At 59.4% G+C, this 20707-nt stretch overlaps 2 protein-coding genes across 2 annotated transcripts in view; one reads left to right on the top strand and one right to left on the bottom strand.

Annotated features, from left to right (window-relative positions):
- The window catches only part of MED15 (mediator complex subunit 15), a 63436-nt gene extending 49573 nt beyond the window's left edge, over positions 1-13863 (top strand). Inside the window, exons 8-17 of the mRNA XM_032397566.1 lie at positions 883-1011; positions 8838-8974; positions 9072-9199; positions 9414-9548; positions 9640-9703; positions 10563-10629; positions 11162-11322; positions 11427-11593; positions 12076-12174; positions 12856-13863. Of these exons, the coding sequence (XP_032253457.1) occupies positions 883-1011; positions 8838-8974; positions 9072-9199; positions 9414-9548; positions 9640-9703; positions 10563-10629; positions 11162-11322; positions 11427-11593; positions 12076-12174; positions 12856-12992 (1224 nt within the window). The 3' untranslated portion in view covers positions 12993-13863. The remainder of the gene's footprint in view (positions 1-882; positions 1012-8837; positions 8975-9071; positions 9200-9413; positions 9549-9639; positions 9704-10562; positions 10630-11161; positions 11323-11426; positions 11594-12075; positions 12175-12855) is intronic.
- Positions 13864-14542: 679 nt separating this feature from the next.
- CCDC74B (coiled-coil domain containing 74B) overlaps positions 14543-20707 on the bottom strand; it is a 28260-nt gene continuing 22095 nt past the window's right edge. Inside the window, exons 2-9 of the mRNA XM_032397604.1 lie at positions 19873-20187; positions 18687-18728; positions 17593-17649; positions 16462-16624; positions 15446-15623; positions 15290-15369; positions 15136-15207; positions 14543-14980 (exon numbers count right to left, since the gene is read on the bottom strand). Coding sequence (XP_032253495.1) covers positions 14842-14980; positions 15136-15207; positions 15290-15369; positions 15446-15623; positions 16462-16624; positions 17593-17649; positions 18687-18728; positions 19873-20187 — 1046 coding nt within the window. The 3' untranslated portion in view covers positions 14543-14841. The remainder of the gene's footprint in view (positions 14981-15135; positions 15208-15289; positions 15370-15445; positions 15624-16461; positions 16625-17592; positions 17650-18686; positions 18729-19872; positions 20188-20707) is intronic.

Genomic DNA, 20707 nt, shown 5'->3' with positions numbered 1-20707 from the left:
GCCTGCCTGATTCCGGCAGCGGCCGTGGCGTTGTAAGACTTGGTGATCAGGTGGTCAGCAGCACGCGTGTTCCCGCTGTGAGGGAGGGTGTGCGGCCTCCCTGAGCGTCCACAGTGGTTTGCTAACTGCTCAGAGTTACGTTCTGCGCAAAGATCCCTGTCGTTACCATATTTGTGAGGAAGGGTATTAACAGAAAATAGTGTTATTGTCGGTCTTATTATGCATCGCTGTACAAAGCAAATACAGTCAGTGACATTTATACAGAGGACACAATATTGGCGTCAAGTCAGGGGGAGCTGTGTCAAGGGGCCGTTTTAATAGTTTTTTTCAGCTCATTTCCTTGGTTTTCGTGGACTTTGCTGTTTTTGATTCATTGAGTGGGGTGGGGATGGGCCATGCTTGGACTGAGTGGCGGGTAAATGGGAGGCCCACGGGGCCAGGCTGGAAGGCTGGGGCGGGTCGTGAGAAGCAAGGTATGGTCACACCTGTCACCTGGGGACCAGCCCCGGTTTCATTTGAGGAGTAGGGGCTTTAAATGGGGCTCTTGCAGACCATGAGTGTGCTTGGCCCAGAAGTCGAGCAGGCTGGGCTTTGCACTTGGCCTTGGGAACCATCGCTTTGTTTGCAGCAGTAGATGGTAGGGGTGGCTGTACGGTGACACCCCAGTGGGAGGGCCATGCTGCTCATCGTAGTTAGGGGAGGTGGGGCTCGGCTCAGAGCCAGGCTGGGATGGGACACTTCTAATGAGATATGGGTAAGGTCAGCAAGGTGACATCAGAGCCAGTGAAGTCATGACGATCCCGTCCCTTCTCATGAAAATCTTCAAGATTCAGAGCTCCTGCAGAAGTAGTGTCCAGATCGCCTTCTCCCGTCCTGTCTCAGGTGCGAACTCCGATGGTGGTGCAGCAGCCACAGGTGCAGCCCCAGGTGCAGCAGGTGCAGCCCCAGGTGCAGCAGCAGACGGCGGTACCGACAGCACAGGCCTCCCAGATCGTGGGCTCCGGAGTGCAGGTGAGGGCCTTCGCGGCCAAGGGCTTCCATAGTTGCTGGCAGGTGCCTGTCCACCTGTGCGTGGAGCTAGATGTCAGGCACCCTCCGGTGAGGGGCCTGGTTGGATCAGGGGCAGTCTGGGAGCCAGTCCTGGGGGTCCTCGAGCTGGCCAGCTCGCCTTGGTCCTATCGGAGCCCGCCCACCTCTCTTCAGACACCCTCCATCTTCCCCCTTCCCTCCTTCTCTGAGAACACGTGTGGGAGAGGGTAGCGCTGGGGTCTCAGCCTTGCCTCGGCTCGGAGCACAGGGCTGGCGGGCGGTGCACAGTAGCACTCTGGGAACAGAAGAGCACCAGCAGACCGCACAGGCTTGTGCTGCGGCCGCTCGCCGGCTGGCTGCCAGGGCTGGCCCTCTGTGCAGAGACATGTAGCTGAGGCCCTCCATGCCCACCCTCTGCGTACTGGATGTTGATGGGGCAGAGTAGGCCTTGCCCGGCCTTTCCCAGTAGCAGCCAGATTCTTGTTGGTGTTTGGGGTTAGGGATCGGGCCTCGTGATTTTTCCACAGACCCCCCCCCCGCTCCTGCTGGTGCTAAGGAGGGGAGACGTCTGGTCAGTCAGTGTTACTTTACACTGAGTGCTTATGAATGTATTCTGCTGTCCTTAATTACTGTCTTGTTCTTGGACCCTGAAATGATTTCCAGTTTTTTGCGGTTACTGATAACGCGTGTCCTGATGCATGGCCAGGTTCTGGTGGTTCTGTGAGAAAAGCGCTGGGGGCAGGGGGCCCGAGCACACAGCCCTCCATGCCTCGTCTCTCAGGTCTGCCCTCCCAGACAGAGCAGAAGAGAGGTGCCCCGTCACGCTCACCAGTGCTGTGAGCCTGATGGGTGACTACAGCTCTCAAGCTGGGGTAAAGGTTAGTGTTTTGGTGTTCCAGGAAAATCAATGAGCCCTGAGCCCAGGCTCTGTTTTATCTGACATAACTTGTGTAAATGAAAAGTGATGTCATCATCACCCATCGTGGGATTTACTAGAACACGACAAGAGAACTGCACTAAACTTCCTTTTCTCCCCTTTTCTCCCCTAAACTTTACCTGTGACTGTAGATAAATCCAGAACAGAATGTGTCTCCATTTCCAAAAATGCCTAGGCTTTTGTCTCTTAACCTTCTATTCTGTTAGTATATGGAAATTTAACTACAGTTCTCAAGTTACAGGGACTTGTCCTCCAAGGCACACTTCCCTGATGTGTGTGCAGGTAACCCGGCTGCTGAACAGTGATCTTGCACTGAGCCTTGTTGCACTACTCGGACCTCGGTCTCCTCTTCCCCAGGCCCTGTTGCCCAGTGACCTGCGGGGGAGCAGGCCTGTAGCCTGCAGGGTGGACTTTGAATCCTTTCTGGGTAGATGGGTGTTGGGAGTAGTGAGCATAGCTGCTCGTGAGAATGAATGCAAGGAGTTGCTGGTTGTTGGCTGTGCGGCTCGTGTGATCCAGTAAACGCTACCGATGTGTTTTCCGTTAGGATTTGTGATTAAAAGAAAATGAACTTTCTCTCTCAGGAGGTCTCAGTTACAAGAAAAACAGTCAGTAGCAGATTAGATTTAAGCTTTTCATTCCTTATTACTTTTATTTTTTCCTGAAAAAAGTCTCCACCTCTCTCATACCACCTGACTGACTTCTCAAGGCCTTTCTTCCTCTGGAAGGGGTGCTATTGAGTTGCCAGCAGGAGCTCCTCTGAAGGCAGCGCTGGTTGTAAATGGACACTGTTCACCATTGCTCCAGCTGACCACAGGCCAGAGAGCCAGTCCCAGGGACACTTGCTTTCGGCCCCACGCTCAGTGCGGGCAGTGGGCCCTCCAGGGGAGGACAGGCGTGTTTCCCAGAGTACCCTATGAGTGCTCACACACCCCACCAATGTCCCACTTTGTGTCTGACGGCCTGGTGGGCTCTATGGGACTGTGCCTGAGTTTTGGCTGACACCGGGAGAGTGGCCTCCTGGCCTCCCACCCTGGCAGGTTTTTGTTGTGTGGCTGTAGGAGCATCCCCTCCCCAGCCCAGCAGGTTGGCATCTGCCACTGCTTGTGTCACCCCCCAGTGCCTAGTGCATGTGACCAGTGGGTATGAGTATGGAACACGCATGTGATGCCAGAGGCTTCTTGGAAGAGCAGGCCCTTGTCCTGCTTCAGAGCCCTGTCCCTGGCACACCTGCCGTAGGGACTGAATGGCCATCCGTGCCACCCTGGTCTCAGAGACCAGCTCACAAGCCTCCTGTGACAGAGGTTTTCGTTTGGGTTTTTCTCGGATCTGCTTCCTTTCTGATCCTGGCCCTGCTGTTTTAGTTGGTTTCATCTTAACACTTGTGAGTGCATGCAGACCCTGCTCTCCAGGGACCAGGTGCAGGCTCCATTCCCCGACTCGGAGCCCAGAGCTAGGGTGCCAAGGCCACGGGAGACCACCGGGCTCCCATCAACACAAGCCAGGCCCAGACTCACAGCTGTGCTCAGCCTGCCTTGCCACCTTTATGCTCCTAGAAGTATATGTGGATGAGGAGAGCAGTTCCAGAGCATGCTGGAGTTCTGGAGTCTGCAGTCATCTTGTATGCTTAGAACAGACCTGACTTGCATCCTTATAGAGGTGTACCTGGGGGGTACAGAGTGCCAGGCTTCCCTTGCCTACCCCGCCATGATTGTCCTTACAGAAGGAAACCAGTTCCCTGAAAGCCTGAGGAGAGGAGGATGGTTTGAGTTCAGGCCCTCAGAGGCATTTTGATCAGGCACTTTGACTCCTAAGAAGGAAAGATGCTACGAGCCGGCTTATGTGGACTCTTCTGTTTTAATGATGGTCAACTTCTCATAGTGACTCTGGTGGAGTGCTCTCTTTCAGAGTCTGTCCCCAGAGCCTAGTCTCCCAGAACCACCCCCATGGCCCATGAGGTCGGGCCCTGAGGGCTCTGTGGGCCCATCAGCAGATCAGAGGTTTGTTGAAGGAGTGCAGCCACCAGGACAGAGAGGGTCTGGAGGCAGCATTCATGGAAGCTCCAGTGGACTCTTGATGCCTACACAGGCCTCAGCGTTGTGGGCTGGGACATTTAGGCCAGGCTGCCCCGAGCCCCAAACACCCCTCACCCATGGGCGCTCCCTGTCTCAGAGGTGGCACACCCCTCTGCACTCGCCCACGCACTGTGTTTCTTTGGCGGGATCACTTTGTTTTCCCTCTGACCTCAAGATGATCACCACAGCCTTGGCCTGAGATGGGGTGCAAGTAGGAGCCCAGTTCCTGCCCACCACCCCCCAGCTGCCGCCCAGTCAAGCTCTACCCCTTTGGGCAGATAGCCCTCAGCACAGGTATTTATGGGGCAGCACCCAAGGGCTCCCGGAAAGCTTGGGGTCCTCTGAAGAGGACCACCTTTGTGAGGCACATTGTAATCACCGGTGACTTCCTTCACTGTGATCCTCAGCGTGACGGACCAACCTCACGTGAGCCAAACCCAGCTTGTGTTTCTTGAGTGTATATGAATAAATACCTGGGTTTATTTTCATTTCAGTATTTTGGATAGTTCTAGTTATTTTCATTTGCTGGAGAAGATGGGAGCTAACTTTTCTTTTGAAAAAGTTTAATGTTTTAGGGGCGCCTGGCTGGCTCCGTTGGTAGAGCGTGTGACTCTTGATCTCAGGGTCATGAGTTCAAGCCCTACGTTGGGGGTAGAGTTTACTTTTTAAAAAAATTTAAAAAGTTTAGCCTTCTAAATAGTTATGGTGGTGTCTTTTTTGTGGTAAAATGAAATCGAAGGTAAGCGGAGAGTTTTGCTTTCTTGAGCTGTGCTGTCGATACTACATAACCATCAGCCGTATGCAGGTGTTTACATTTAAATTAGTTAAAATTACACAAAACTAAAAATTCAGTTCCTTAAGTTGAAGTTCAGTTACATATCAAGTGCCCAGGGGTGCCATGGGGAAGCCGGTGGCTCCTATACGGGACGGCACAGATCATAGAACAAGTCAGTCAGTCGTGGTGGGAAGTTCTGTAGCACCGTGCCGTTCTAGAGTTTACTGTGTGGAGTGCAGAAGTTACTACATGCGCTCCTTCCTGGGTGTATAAAGACTTCTGTGTACATCACAGTTTTTCAGAGAGGTGAATTGCTGGCTCTCCATTACTGGATGGCATCTGGAATTCTTCCATGGCGTAGTCACTTGTCTAACAAATTGTCCTGTTGTGCGTTCCGTGGGCCAGGCCCTTTTCTAGGACTCTTGAGAATAAAATGGTAAGAAGGTTCCCTAGTCGAATGGGCTTTCCATTTTAGCGGGTTTGTTGTGAGCACCCCAGATTTGCCAAAACTGTAAAGCGCCGTTTCTCTTGTCAGGCAGCCGCATCTGTAACCCTAGCAGACAATCCCGCCCTTCCCCGAAGGCCTGTCTGCGCCACCATTGCCGCCCGTGAGCTGGGCAGTCTGTGCAAGGCGGCCACGGGCTGCCGGCCCCAGGCCCTGCGCCACGCCACCACACGCCACCGAGACAGTGGCACGGGCCTTCCTGAGGCCGGGGCGTTGCCATTGGGCAGCATGGTTATTGTAACCCTTCCTGCCTCCTGACCCCTAAGAGTTACCCCAGATTGCCAATAGCAGTTTCTCGCTGACTGGAGTGTGAGTTCTTTGGCATTGGCCTCCCTTTTGGTAGTCATGGCATAGTAGGAGGCAGAAGTGGCTGGAATCTGCTGGTAGAAAGGCCTCTGACAGAGCTCGCTAGATGAGCAAGTTTGTGCGGCAGGACAGTGGGTCCGTTAACCGAGGTGGCACGGAGGGCTGGGTGGGCTCTCATCTCAGCCACTTCTCTGCCCCCAGCCCTGCGGCATGTCCCATGGCTGCATCTTCATATTGTGGAGAGCACTTCATGACCCAACACCCATGACAGAGCAGGACTCTATGCTGGACGCAGTGCCCTGCATAGGAGTCCAAGGGTGACATGGGGTCCCTGGCACTGTAAGCAGGTGGTGCCACGGTGGGGTCCATATTCCTCTTTGCTCTGGAGAGAGACTCCTGGGGACATGTCATGTACAGGAGCCAGGAGGATGGGGCAGTTCTGGGAATGTCTGGTGGGTGTGGTGGTCCCGAGAGGGCTAGAGGGTATGGTGCCACCAGCCTCCTCTGAGGTTTCTGCATAGCACTTAGCTCCCCAGATGAGGCTTGCTGCCCTGCAGCCCAGCAGCCTGGCCCTGCCACCCACCTGTGCTCAGGCTGTGTCCCCTCTGCTTGAACCTTGCCATCTCCCTGTCTTCCCTTCAGGCTGTTGTGCAGGGTCTCTTCCCAGACACATGTCCTTGCTCCCTAGGAGAGTAGATGGTGCTGAGATGCCTGAACTCCTCTGCTAGCCGTGTGACCTTGAGCAAGTCACTTCCCTCTTAATTCCCACTTCCCCTGTGTGATAGGCTGGTGACAGCGGGAAGGCGCAGTGTTAGTGTCACGTGGCGTGTGCTGGCCACTGTGACAGACATGCCTGTGCCTCTGGCAGAACACGCCCAGGGAGGGAAAATGCAGAGCTGGGGCAGCGGTTCTCCCCTCTGCCCCAGCAGCCAGCTGGACGGGACAGAAACCTGAAGACCGTGGCGGGGCGGGGGGAGTTCTATCTCATCAGCCGCCTTGGTTGGCCATTTCTTTCTTGACAGAGGCCTTTGGGTTGCAGCTCCTTGTCCTGCGTGTGTCTGTGGCGTCTCAGGATTTGGGAGGCCTGGAAGCCTTGGGCTGACTTGGGAGGGCATCCTGAAGGCCTGAGAAGGGGAGTATGTTTGCTGCCAACTGAATCAGGCATTTTTTCCAGAGGACTTGTCAGATGTAAAGAGATCTGGATCGGATGTCGAAGGCCTAGGGGTTTCCTGTGGTGGCCTGGAGAGTGGCCGGGGGAGTCCATGGCTGGACATAAGAGACAGGCTCGCAGGAGGAAGCAGAAGCACTGAGCTTGGGCCCCGGGCCTGGGCAGGCCGCTCTTGCCTGTGTCCAGCGGACTCTGATGCCCAGGGGAGCCATGTGTGTTCAGTGGCTCCATGGAACCCAGAAGCAGAGGGTGTGGGGAAAGTGTGCCCTGTTCCCCCGTGGTCAGAGTGCTGAGGGTGCCTTTTAAAATACAGCTTCGGACATTTAGGTGGGAAGTGAACTGTGCAGTGGCCTTCCCATTGCAGTGGCTTCGTGCTGGCCGTGGTGCCCTCACATGCCTCATTTCCCTTCAGAGAAGCACTAGCTTTAGACCACAGACAAGAGCCAAGCACCTTCTAGAAGGGACACCTGCCCCTAAGGCTGGGCCTCCTCCCAGGGGCAGGTGGGGGCAGGTGGGGGCAGGTGAGGGCCGTGCCATCAGGGAGAGGCCAGGGGAGGAGGTTTGAGCTCAGGCAGGAAGAGGGCGTGTCAAGAGGCAGCTTCAGGGAGTGGAGGGCAGTGTGTGGCAGCAGGTCCGGGAGACGGCAAAGGGAGGTGACAGCAGGGGCTTCGCAGGAAACCACCCCAGGGAGAGTTCCCAGGCCTAGCCCGCTGGGCCCAGGGTGTGGAGGCCCAAGGCCTGTGGTTCGCCCTCCTTGGCGCTGTCTGCTTCTCGGCATGGGCTCTTCTGAGATGGCCTGTTCACCTTCCTAGTCCTGGGGGTTTGTTGGTACTTGGGTGGATTCTAGAGCCTCTTTTCCAGTGCAGGGGGCATGCCGCCCACCCTGGGACTCCACGTAGCCCAGCACTGTGAAGGCAAGTCCTGCCGAGGAGAAGCCTGCTGTACTCAGTTTGGCTCAGCAAACTAAGCTGCCACAGGCCCCGTTTCTACCCTTGCTGGCAACAGTGTGAATCACCTGGGACCATTTTGCTTCACTTGGTAGAGCAACTGGGCCCAGCAGCTGGAGGCCTGAGCTTGCATGTTCCTGCCCCCCACCCCCACCCCTGCTCCCATGGCAGAGGAGTGTGTGGGAAGGAGGCGTGAAGCCATGGCCCCAGATGGCACCAGGGTCTGGAGTGCCCTGGGAGAAGCGCCAGAGTTGGTCTGCAGAACTGCACGGTCCAAGAGTTGGTGGGGGGAGGGGTGTGGGCTAGGCTCCAGGAAGCAGGCTCTGAGGGGGCGCTCAGCATGTAGGAGCTTGACTAGGGTGTGGGAGAAGCCGCCTCCGCTGACCCTTGGAAGCCCTGAAGCTGGCAGGGCTGGTCCTGGCCGGGCCCTTAGGCCACCATTGCCATGTCCTGGGCGAGGCAGCTCTGTGGGGCTCACTCTGCCAGTCAAGGGCAGGCTGCTCAGCCACCAGACTGAGGATCCTCAGGCCCCACGTGCTGGCACGGGCTGACACAGAGGCCACTTTGCTCCCATTAAACATGAGACAGCCCCTCACTGTGGCCTGAGAGCTGAGGGGGCTCATGGAAGCATATGGAAAGATGGTCCCCTCTGTCGCAGAGCGGGGTCCTCACTGGCACACAGAGGAGAACGACACAGGCCGGGAAGGCCAGGCGGCACCATCCAAGGCCATAGGCCTTCTCTGGCTCCCCACCTGTCAAACAGAAACATGGGGATGTCCTGTCCCAGCCCAGAAGCCTGTGGACTTCATGGTCTCCCCGCCAAGGAGCAAGAGCTGCCCAGCCTGGCCTTCCTGCCAGCAGCTCAGTCATCGTGGACTTGTTTGTGTGGATCCTCGGGGTGGGGGTCTGTGCCCGTGTTGGTATTCGTGGGGCAGGGTGTTCTGAAAGAAAGGGTGTTCGGGTGAGGCTGAGAGGGTGAGGGCGCGTCTGTGTGCAGATGGGGTCTGTGAGACGAGGGTGGGGCGGGGGGAGCCAGGCCGCCGCAGGAGTGAGAGCGTGTGGCAGGCGAGCAGGCTGAGCCCCCTCCACTTCCAGGTCAGCCAGAACAGCCTCACCATGCTGTCTTCGCCGTCACCGGGCCAGCAGGTGCAGACCCCACAGTCGATGCCCCCTCCCCCCCAGCCGTCCCCGCAGCCTGGCCAGCCCAGCTCGCAGCCCAGCTCCAACGTCAGGTAGGCCTGGCCGGGGTGGCCCTCCCCACCTGGCTCCCAGGGCGGGCCCCACCTTGTGCCCCAGCTCACAGGTGCACCTGCTTTTGCTTTGCTGCAGCTCCGGGCCTGCGCCTTCCCCCAGTAGCTTCCTGCCGAGCCCCTCACCACAGCCCTCCCAGAGTCCAGTGACAGCCCGCACCCCGCAGAACTTCAGCGTCCCCTCCCCTGGACCTTTAAACACCCCCGGTAAGTCAGGCTCGGAGTGGGTGTGATCCGAGGACCAGAACCCATTGTGTAAGCCACACAGCCCTGCAGGTTGAGGTGCTGAGGTTCGCCCCTCACCCTCTGGAGGCCTCCGCTTGTAATGGGGTGGGTGAGCTCTAGAAGCCCCCACCTTGAGGGTTTGCAGAGAGCCCGGCCTTGTGGGCTGGAGCCGTGCTCACCACGTTGTATCCTGCAGTGAATCCCAGCTCGGTCATGAGCCCAGCTGGCTCTAGCCAGGCCGAGGAGCAGCAGTATCTAGACAAGCTGAAGCAACTGTCCAAGTACATCGAGCCCCTGCGCCGTATGATCAACAAGATCGATAAGAACGAAGGTGCGGCCGGGGCAGGGGGCACAGTGTGTTTGGGGGTGGGGGGGTAGGGAATACCCCAGGCACGTGTCTTAGTGGCCCCTCTCTGTCCCAGACAGAAAAAAGGACCTGAGTAAGATGAAGAGCCTTCTGGACATCCTGACAGATCCCTCTAAGCGGTGAGCTTTGCCCCCAGGCTCCTGGGGGAAGGATGGTGCTGTGCCCATGTCCGGCTGCTTGGTTAGCCCAGCCTTGGACGGGCGTTTGGTGGTGATGTGGAGTTTAGAGAAGGGGCCTTAGGGCTCCACTTAGGTGTGTCTGCTGGGGCTCCAAGCCCCTGGTCCCCTACCTTTGCCCCACCCCTGACTTACCAGTGGCCTTGGCCGGTGACCCCATATCAGTTACCCCATCTGCAAAAAGGGGCAACTGTGGCTCAGCTGGGTTGTCTAGGAAAATGAAACAAGATGATGCCCTGAGAAGCCCGTGTAAGGCAGTGGCGTCTCAACACAGCACACACACCCATGCCTGCCAGTCTCGGGGCTGCTGTGAGTGCCAGAGCTTGGTCAGCGCTACGGAACTGTGCCCGTGGACTAGCCTTTGGGCTGTGTCCCTCTCCCTGCCTCAGCTTAGGCTGTGCTCCCTTGTAGAAGATCTTCTCTGTTCCATTTACTGGGCAGAATGCTGGAAACTGCAGAACTAGACCTCTTGGATCTGGACCACCCTCCAAGCCCTCTTGGATTGATCCCTCATTGGGATTATAGGGCTGGGGGGCAGGGGCCTGACCTCTGTCCCTCCCCCCTGGCCCATCACATTTATTCCCTATTCTGCCGACCAGGACTGGGCCACTCCTGGGGACGGGACGATCTTGCCTTATACTCTGGATCTAGGAGCAGCTAGTCACTGGCTGGGGCTCCTGTGGAGGGTTCTGGTGGCCGAGGCTGGCTCCATCCACACCAGGGGAAGCCAGGCGGGCGGTGGTTGGAATCAGCGCCCCATCCTCAAGCACAGAGGGTCAGCCACATCCCCTCTCCCCCACAGGTGCCCCCTGAAAACACTGCAGAAGTGTGAGATTGCCCTGGAGAAGCTCAAGAATGACATGGCAGTGGTGAGTGGGGCACCATGGCCTGGTGGTGTTCAAAGGGCCGCAAGCATCTCTGGGGAGACTGGGACTCATCCCACAGCAACTCACAACCACAAGCTGGGAGAAGCCTTCACAGTCAGGTGTGGGTAGAGGGGGCACGCCGCTCAGCCTGGGGACCTTGCCCTGGAGTCTTCCTTCCGGTCAGGTCGGCTGTGGGGAAGGAGAGCATGTGCAGGAACATGGGAGAAGTCACCCTCCGGCTGTGGTCCTGTGGGTGTTCCCTCCATCCCCCAGGTTCGCGGGCTTTGGTGTATGCCCATCTCCACCGTTGCGCTCCCACCGCCCGCACCCAGCACGAGGCCAAGCCCTGGGGGGAGGGCTCTCTGGGGAAGGTCAGGGCTGCAGGAGGCAGGAGGATGCATGCAGGATCAGCTGTATTTGTCCTAGCAGGCAGAGGTGGTGGGGAGGCCGTGGAGGTCTGGCTGTGAGGATGAGGACCTCGGGGTCTGGAAAGCCCCCCCGAGAGGGAGCTGCTGACCCCGCTGTCCTGTCCCAGCCCACGCCCCCACCGCCCCCGGTGCCGCCAACCAAACAGCAGTACCTGTGCCAGCCACTCCTTGATGCCGTCCTGGCCAACATCCGCTCACCTGTCTTTAACCATTCCCTGTACCGCACCTTCGTGCCGGCCATGACAGCCATCCACGGCCCACCCATCACGTACGTATAGCCCGGGGCTCAGCCTCACACTGGTGCTGGGCGGTGGGCAGTGGGCCGTGGGCCACAGCCTAGCCCAGTGTGGTGACCACAGCTGCCTCCTCCAGAGCCCCGGTCATGTGCACCCGGAAGCGTAAGTTTGAAGACGATGAGCGGCAGAGCATCCCCAACGTGCTCCAGGGGGAGGTGGCCAGATTAGACCCTAAGTTCTTGGTGAATTTGGATCCTTCTCACTGCAGTAACAACGGCACCGTCCACCTGATATGCAAGTTGGGTGCGTACTGGGGAGGCGGGGCTGGTGCTGTGGGAGATAGAGTCCTGAACTCCAGCCCCAGGGCTCTGCCGCCAGCCCCGACCCCAGAGCAGGCCCAGCCCAGGCCCGCGTGTTCCATCATGACATGCCCTGGGCCTCCCACAAATAGGCACACTCACACCATACCCTGAAGCCCACCATCCCCACGTCCTTCTGGAACCTCACACATACCTGTCCTAGGATGTGCCTTGAGGGCTGAGCCCTGAGCCCACACACTCTCTCCTCTTACCGCCTGCCGGGGAAGCCCCCTCCCTGCCATCCAGGTATGGAGCCTGAGGCCCGAGGGAGATGTGGAAGCCTGGGAGTCAGAGCGACCTCCAGACTTTGCAGCAAGCCTCACCAGAACCTTTTGGGTTATGAAGGGCCCTGTTTGGAGCAGGGCTGTGAGGCAGGGCAGGCTGGGGCCTTGGGCCAGGTCACAGGCACAGCCACGTGTGTTACAGATGACAAGGATCTCCCGAGTGTGCCGCCGCTGGAGCTCAGTGTCCCTGCCGACTACCCCGCCCAGAGCCCCCTATGGATCAACCGGCAGTGGCAGTACGGTGGGTGAGCCGAGAGGACAGCCGTGGTGAGGCCTTATGGCTGCTGTCTAGGGGCCCTGGCAGCAGGGGTCAGCTCTAGGCAACCCGGGTTTCCTTTGTGCTCCCGCAGCAGAGGCCCCTCCTCCCCTTTCTCTGGCTGCCCCTTTGTGGACAGGAGTGGAGTTGCCCAGAAATCACTTGGAGAGAAAGGGCTCTGTACCTTTGGTGTTCTGTCCGTCTTGCATCTGCAGGGCAGCCATGTTCAGTGGGTGAGGAGTGAGCAGGCCCAGCCGCCCCTGGAGGCCTCTGCAAGGCTGATAGGGGAGCACAGAAGGAGCTAGGGCTCCTGGGGACCCATCTGAGTGACATGGCTTCAAACCAGAGGCCCAGAGAGAGCCCTGTTGATGGGGACCAGTGATCCTGCAGCTCAGAGCTGGTGCATAGGGCTGGGATCCCAAGCTGTCCCTGAGGGAGAGTCCTGGGCTCCAGACCTGTCCACGTTCTAGTTCTCCACTGACGCGTGGGCCTGGGAGGGGAGCCCGTCGGCCACCCCGCTGTGTGGGAGATGGCATCCCTGGTCACATTGGCTGGGTGGAATGCCCCAGACACCACCCCTGTGTCTGGGACAGCCCGTGCATAGAGAGTTGCTGTGTGGCCCAGTGGCAGGCCCAGCAGCACTCATGGCCCGCTGTTCTGTTGCAGACGCCAACCCCTTCCTGCAGTCGGTGCACCGGTGCATGACCTCGAGGCTGCTGCAGCTCCCCGACAAGCACTCGGTCACAGCCCTGCTCAACACCTGGGCGCAGAGCATCCACCAGGCCTGCCTCTCAGCTGCCTAGCCACCCAGCCACTGGGGACCACGGGGAGAGCCGGCAGCCTTGTCAGGGCCACAGAGGACATGCACCCTCGTGTCGGACATTTCTAGGTGTTGGCTCCCTTAGAGAGCCTGGGCTTAGATTAGCTTTCCTGCTTTTATCTTCTGCCTTGGGGACCTGCCAAACATCCTCCCACACTTGTATATGACTGGGGCAGGTGGCTGTGGAGCTGGCTGCATCAGTGGTGGGGTTGGGACGTTCCCCAGGGAGTTGGACACGCCACCAGCCCTGTGCGCTCCTCCCTGGGCTGCTGTCCCCTCGGCCTCTCCAAGGCCCATGTCCTTCCTCAGTAGCACGGGGGAGAACTCAGGGTCTTGCTAGAGCCTCTCGTGTGTGTGCACCAGAAAATACTTCCTGTTTCTGTAGGGGAACGTGGAAAGCATAGGAATCCCTGAAAACACACACAGAATTCTCTGGTCACGGTTTTGGGTTCAGACCCAGCCACTTTGGCATGTGGGGCAAGCCACAGGGAAGCTCCTGGATCCAAGGGCACTGGCCGCGTCTCAGAGGGAAGGTCGGCCTGCAGGCAGTTGCAAATCCCCTGCCATCGCCTGGGCCTCATACCTCATGGCATTCTCCCTTTAAGCCATGGGGGTCTGCTCAGCACTGTGGGGGTGCCTGGGGAGCAGGGGCACCTGGGTGGACCCTGTCCCGGCACCGTGCCCACTCTTGGGTCAGGGCGGTATCCTCGGGACGTGGCGTCCTCAGAACCACTCCAGAGAGTGAAGGCTCCCTGACAGGGCATCAGCCCACCGGCCCTCTGGCGATGAGAGGTTTCCCCTTTTCTATGTGCACTACCGTGTCATCTGTGGTTCTTACAATAAATTTATTATTCCTGTGTTTGTCATGAATTTGTCACTGTGTCCCCTCCCCTCTGAAAGTCTGGGGACCACTGTCCAGTGAGGAATGCTGTCGGGGCTGAGCCAGGTTCCCCACCTTGGAGATGGCCATGGACGCCCAGGCCTTAGTTCACCCTTTTTTGAGTGTTAGTGCCTCGACCTCACCCAGGTTTCTGGCCAAACTCCTGCTGCCCGGAGACAGAAGAGGCAGAGATGAGCACTGAGGAAACGGCCAGTGGGGCCCGGAGCCCGGTCCTGCCAGGGGCGGGGGGACGCGACACTGCCCGCACCCATGAGCCTTAGAAAGCTACGGTTGTGAGGCCCTCGTGGGGTGGGAGTGTCACAGGGTGGGGCCTCAGAGCCCTGGAGAGGCCCGCTCTCCCGGGACGAGGCCCTCCCCGGGGGAAGGCCCGCTCGGCAGCATGGCTCCTCAGCTGTTTGTCCCTGTGGAGGCCGGCCGGCGCCGATGGGGGCAGAAGGCGTCTCTCCTTGTGCCCAGGGCCCGGGAGCCCCCTGCACTCTGAGAAGGGAGAGCATGCCGGGCCCCACAAGAGCCGCGAGCCCCCCTCCCCCGCCCGGGACCGCCCTGGCAGGCCCCTCCCCCTTGCAGGGAGCAGAGCTGGGGACGCAGAGCGGCGCAGTGATGCCGACAGCAGTGAGGGATGAGACGCCCAAGTGGAGAAACGAGCTTTACTTCCAGTCTTCAACAGGGTAGGGTAATGTTTATTTCATAACGTTTTCCTGTAAACGCAGAATAGCAAAATACCGAGCAAGAAAATAATTTCCCAGTTCTGAGACCAAGTACTTTATCTACAACGAGTTTTGTTTATCTGGAATTTCGCTTGGCCTAAACGTATTAGAATTCTTTGGAAGTGCTATCTAGGGAGGGGGAGCGTCTCCAGCGGAGGGGTGCGGGGGAGGGGCACGGGCCTGGCCGAGACCTGCCGCGCAGACGCAGACGGGTGCCGCGGGCCTCAGAGCACAGAGCGGTGCAGCCGCCGGCTCTGCACCACCTGCAGCCTTTTCTGCCGCTCGGCGAAGTTACTCTTCAGGGTCTGCTTCAGCGCCGGCAGGATGGAGCGCTCCGCCACGGGAATCGGGCTCAGAATCAGGCTGTTGGGGCAGAGGGACGTCACTGCAGACGCCATCGGGATCAGGAGCCGAGACGTGGCTGGCAGTGCGGCCCCAGGCAAAGCACTGGGCTGTCCCGGTCCCTTCCGTCCGGGGCTCGGAGGCCACCCCACCCTCCCCCTGCCGGTGGGACTCACCATTTCTTGGGGATGCCCTTGGTGGGGACCTTGGGGAGCTGCATGGCTCCCGGGTGAAGGGCCTCCTGGTCCCTGGTGAAGGAGGAGTCAGCAGTGAGCCCCAGAGGAGCAGACCTTGCTGTGGTGGGGTGGGGGGCTGCGAGGGGTCACTCACTTGGGAGAGCTGGGCCCAGCCTCCTCGGGGGCAGCCTTGGGCCTCTGATTCCCTTCCAGGAGGGCCTTGAGGTGCTGCAACTGGAAGGCAGGGAGAAGAGGGGCAGTGGGCGGGGCCCGCGGAGGCACTGCCCGCCCCCAGCAGTCCGAGCCTCACCTCTTGGGCCTGCAGGAGGTTGGCATTCCACAGCTGGCGGATGACCACCTCACATTGCTGAAGCGTGGTGGGCTTGCGCAGGTACGGGGGCAGGCTCATCCCGGGGGGCTGCTTGCCCTTGTGCTGGCTGCCTGCCGCAGAGGCGGCTACTGCCCTGGAGGCCTCCACTTCTTCATCTCTGGAACAGTCACTGCAGCAGCCCAGAGCTAGCCTGCCAGGATTTGTTCTAACCACCCGCCACCTCTCTCCCCGGCAGCACCCGCACCACTGTGAGACCAGTGTGGGGATGAGGGGTGTCCACGCAGCCTCCTCAGGGCGCGGTTCCCTTCTGCTGACCAGGGTGGTCCCGGCACTGGGTGGGGGGGCCCTCCGGTGCCAGCTGTGACCTGGGCCCACCCCTGCCTCCTCTCTCAAGGTGCACTGAGGGTCAGATGTGGTTCAAGCTGCGTGGCTGCCCTCAGCCCTGACCCCGCACCTGTGGGGCTGGTTGAGAGAGAATCTAAGGACTGTGCCGAGAAGCAGGAGCCTGACCTGCTGGTGGCCCTACCCAGGGGACAACGGGGTCTCCGTTTCGGAGGCAAAGTCCAGGTTCCTTGCTGCTTTCCAGGGAAGTCCCAGAAACTCAGGTGTCAGCGCCCCAGTCTTGCTCTGGCCTGCTGGCTCCATGCCTTGCAGAGGCCAAGCACCCTTCCCAGGGGTGAGCCCAGGAACCCGACTTAACTGTTCTCTTGGTGAACAAGTTAATTTAAAGGCCAAATTACTTTGTTTCCATTTCTGTGAGAAAATGTTTTTGGGGCTGCTTGTTGGCACCCTCATGTGGGCTCAGGTCAGCACAGGGACCCTGCAGACCCTCAGGGGAAAGGGGCAAGGCAGTGCCCACCAGATGGGCAAGCCTGGAGCAAGTCTGCTTTCACTCAGGAGAGTGGCCCATTTGGAAGGGCAAAGCAGCTGGCTGGTTGCAGAATGTGAACCTACTAAATGGGCGCTGTGCCCACAGGGTCCAGGCGAGTCCTTACTTGGTCGGCCCCTGCGTCCCTGGGGCTTTGTCCAGCTTGCTATTGTGAAACAGGGCAGCAACTGGGCTCTCTTCTTCCAGGTCCGTCTTCTGGGGAACGTCAGCTTTCGAGTCTTGCTTCTTGGAGAAGCTAAGCTGGGTCCTGGCCTTGCCTTGAGAGCTGGCTGCAGCCAGGGTAGTCACTGTGGGCATCAAGAACCAGTGCCCAAGTCCACCCAAGGAGTGCCCGCCCCCTGCCTCAGTTTCCGCCTCGTAAAGGAGGGCTGATAGACCCGAACGAGGGTCTGAGGGCCTGTGGGTGGTGCCTGCTGACTGCGGTAGAAGCTGGCTCCGTGAAGCAGGCCCGCCCCACGTGTACTCAGGGAAGGCCAGGGCTGGGGGTGGCCCCATAGCTGTTCCCGGACTCTGAAGCAGCACCCCATTTTGGGCAAAATGACACTGAATGAGAGCTCTGGGACCCGGCCTGCACAGGTTTCCTTTCCAAGGACAAGGCCCACTGCCTGCCTGGGCCCTGCATAGAAAGAGCGAGGGCTGCCCCTGTGAGGATGCCCGGCCTCAGGAAGGCAGAGTGGGAAGAAGAGGCTATCGGCTCCTTCCCTCTGCAAAGGACACCACAAGCCCAGAACTCTAGGCAGGGCCATCCCACCTGCTTCCTGCCTGCTTGGGGGGGGGGCGGGGGGAGACAAGATGAGCAGGGCTTCTGCCAGGCCACCTGCGTGCCACCTCTCCCTGGAAGACAGCTTAGGGAGGCTCAGAGGCTCCTCTCTCTGTATGTCGGGGTGCATCTGCCGTAACGGCCTTGTGCCCCACGTTGGCATCCACTCCCTTTGTAGCCAAGCCCACCAGGCTTTTGCAGCCTCCCTCTGGCCAGCCTGCGGTCCTGTCACACCCCACCTCAGCCCCTTCCTGCTGGTGTCAGCTCATGGCACCTGGGGGTCACCCTCCTTGGCTCCCTTCAGCCACCCCCAGAGCCTGGCAAAGGTGCTCCCCTGAGGTGTGTCCAGCAGAAGATCACCAGGGGTTTACAGCAACCTGGCCAGCGCCCCACACTGGCCATTGGGCCCCAGGCCCCAGTGGGGCATGTGCCCCTCCCCTGACCCTGCGTTCACAGAGGGTGCGGGTGTGTGCTCACCTGACGTCGAATTTGAGACGGACTTGATGGACTGAAAGCTGGAATTGGAAATGCTGCCTGTGGGAGAACGCACAGGGTCAGTTGCAGAGCCTTCCATCCTAGTGTCCCCAGACATTTCCGCCCCTCCCCATGGATGAGGGGCTGGCCACCTGTGCCCTCCTGCTGGCCCTGCAGGCCTATGTATTCATGCAGGGTCCTCCCCTACTCTGGTGAGGCAGAGCCAAGGCCAGGGGAAAAGTGATTTCTTGAAGGGCCATCCAGAAAGCAGTGGGCTTGGGCCCAAAGAAGCCCCAAAGGAGGATGACCTCTTCTGATGTCCCACTAGGGACCCCTGGTGCCACAGGACTGGGACCACTAACAGGCCCTGCCACTTGCCAAGGACAGCTCTTGCCCCGACGGAGGAGGGCCCACCACCACCCCATTCTCTTTGTCCCCTAGGAAAGGAGCCCTGACACCCCCCAAGACTGGGGCATTCCAGGCTAGCACCACTCAGACTTGGCCCCAAAGGTAAGTGGGAGAGAAGGCCCAAGACAGCCTGAGTCTCCCTGGGCTGGACTGCGGGACATGCAAAGTGGATGGGCTACTATCAGGATGAGGTAGGGCCATGGGTAAGTGGCTGTAGGTCTCTGCGTCTCTACTTCCTTCCCCCAGCCCTCTTGGTCATTGTGGAGTGTCAGAGAGGCTCCCTGGAAGGACTGTGCCCAGAGCCTTCTGTGCCAGGAAGTGATGGACCAGAGGCACAGGGCTGGGGCTGCCCAGGGCTCGCCAGCATTTTAGAGGGAGCCTGGGGCCTGCCATAGCAGCAATCCAAGGAAAAGAATCCCTCAGAGCAGCAAGGCTAGGGAGGGCAGCTGCTCTGCCGCCTTCCCAACTGCACAGACCTCAGGCCTTGGGATCCCCGAGAGCCCCACCTGCTGTGCTTGAGTACACAGCCACCCAAACCGTGGCTGGGGGCAGTGGCGTCTGTCCAGGTCCCCCAGGAACCCTCCCCACTGGGATAGGCCAGTGCGGCTAGCTGGGTGGACACAAGCCACCCAGGGGCTGCTCCAGACATCAGCAACTTCCCATCAGGCACCCGAGGGCCTCATTCTTACCTTTCTTTGGCTTCTGATTCATTATTAGCTTGTAATGGAGATCTGAAAGCAAACACATGCTCCGGTCATTTTTGAAGGTGCTGCCACTTTGAGAGAAGAGGTTTGCTTTGCCCTGGGCACTCCCTTCCTGCTGAACCCCTGAGAGACTTCACACATGACCTTGGCAGCCAGGACCCTGCCCATGGGCCAAGTCTTTGCCCTGGGTGCCCTAGGACCAGGAATCCCTCTGGCTGTTCCTGAGCCGGAGCCTTTGGGTGAGAGCCTCGCCAGAAGTCCACCCATCTGCCCATGACATCTGTAAGGCACCCTCTGCTAGGTGGGGCCCCCGCTCCAGGAGGACAGAGTGAGTCAGGCTGAGCGAGCCCTCCAGGAGCCCCTAGCCATGGATGGGCAAACGTGGTCAGAGCAATGATCGAGTGACCCCCAGGACGTGGGCAGGCCACATCCAGCCTGGGCATCAGGGAGGGACAGGGGTGAGACTCAAAACTCCTTATGTCAAAAGGGGGGATTCCTGACATAATGGACCCCTTGATCTCACACTTAGCACTTCAAGTAAAGACAGCAGGAGAAAGGTGGGGAGAAACTGAGGCAGGACTCCGTGTGTGGGGGAAGGAGCTCCAGCCAAAACATAAGGGAGAAGGGAGAGGGAAGCAGAGTAAAAGGCCTCAGGTTCTGCTTCAGGCCTGGCCCATGGTGGTGAGGAGCCACCAGCGGGGCCAAGTTAGGAAGCCCCTGCCCTGAGGAGACACGTCTGCACGGGAGATCTGGATAGTGCGGGGCATTGTAGGCCCTTGATTTGGGTGCGTTTAGTTTGTGAAAATCACTGAGCTGTATGCCCGCACTTTTTACTTCCACAAAGTTTTTTAAAACAGGCGGGCCTGACTTGCCTGGAGACGAGACTGCGGCCGGGCTCACTGCGGGAAATGCCACGGACGGGATGGCCCTGACGCACCCTGACCCCCAAGACGACCCTGGTTTGGGGCCGGTGGCGGGGGAAGAGAGTCTGAGCCCCGCGTGGCAGGACCCGGGGTGGGGCTTGCTGCCCTGTGTCCTCCTTAAAACCCTGCGTGCTCTAGAGTCCGCGCGTGTTTCTGTGCTGGAGGCGCCCGGGGGCGGCAGGTCGGCGTCTCCCTTGGGCCCCAGCCGCGGTGGGCGCCCCACCCGCGGCCCCGCCGCCCGGACTCACCCTTGTTCTCCCGCTTGAGGTACTCGATCTCCTCGTGGAGCTTGACCAGCGTCTCGGAGTGCTGCTGCTGCAGGAACAGCAGGCTCTTCTCCAGGTCCAAGACCCGCTTCTGCGCGTCGCTGTGCCCAGCCTGCGCGCCGTGCTGTCCCGGGTGCTGGAGGACCGCGGGCGGGCGGGGGCGCGGGCGCGACGCGCCCCGAGAGCCCGGGATCCCCGAGCTGGGGGGCCGCTGCCCGGCCGCCGCCACCCCAGCGCTCATGTAGCCGCTGCCGCCACCGCCGCTGCACGCCCACTCGGTGGCTGGGCTGCCCCGGCCTGGCGCCGCGTCGCCATGGAAACGGGCGCGAGCGAGGGGGCGGGGGGCGTGCGAGGGGGCGGGGCGTGCGCCGACCGGGGGCGGGGCTTGTTTGGGGCGGGGCCTGCGTCAAGTTCTACCCTGACTTAAAAGGCATCCTCTGAGTTGAGATCATCGTCTGCCTTTACAGTAGGTCTTAATATCTAATTTTGTATGCTTGTTTTAATAGTTCACTTTTTGAATAGATGATACGGATTACAGATTCGAAAATCAAAAAGGTTGAGTTTCCACTTCCACTAATTACAAAACCCTCTGCTTTATGAAATGTGGAGAAAATATATGAAAACAACTGCCTAAAAGCAGTGGAGAAGAACAACAAGCACACAGAAACTGGACGAAGGCAGCTCTTGAAAGAAGAGCTGCTTTTCCCCGAGGGCTCTCTCCAGTCAGCCCGACCTCAAACAGGAAGCCACAGGCCCACTGGCTGAAGAGGCAGAGGATGGGAAGGCCACTGCAGCTGGAAACCAAGGGGGCAACACT

This window comes from Phoca vitulina, unplaced genomic scaffold, assembly GCF_004348235.1.
Source record: "Phoca vitulina isolate PV1807 unplaced genomic scaffold, GSC_HSeal_1.0 scaffold100, whole genome shotgun sequence".
NCBI classification, from domain to species: domain Eukaryota; kingdom Metazoa; phylum Chordata; class Mammalia; order Carnivora; family Phocidae; genus Phoca; species Phoca vitulina.
Note: the sequence above shows the minus strand (reverse complement) of the source record. Positions and strands in the feature narration are given on the sequence as shown.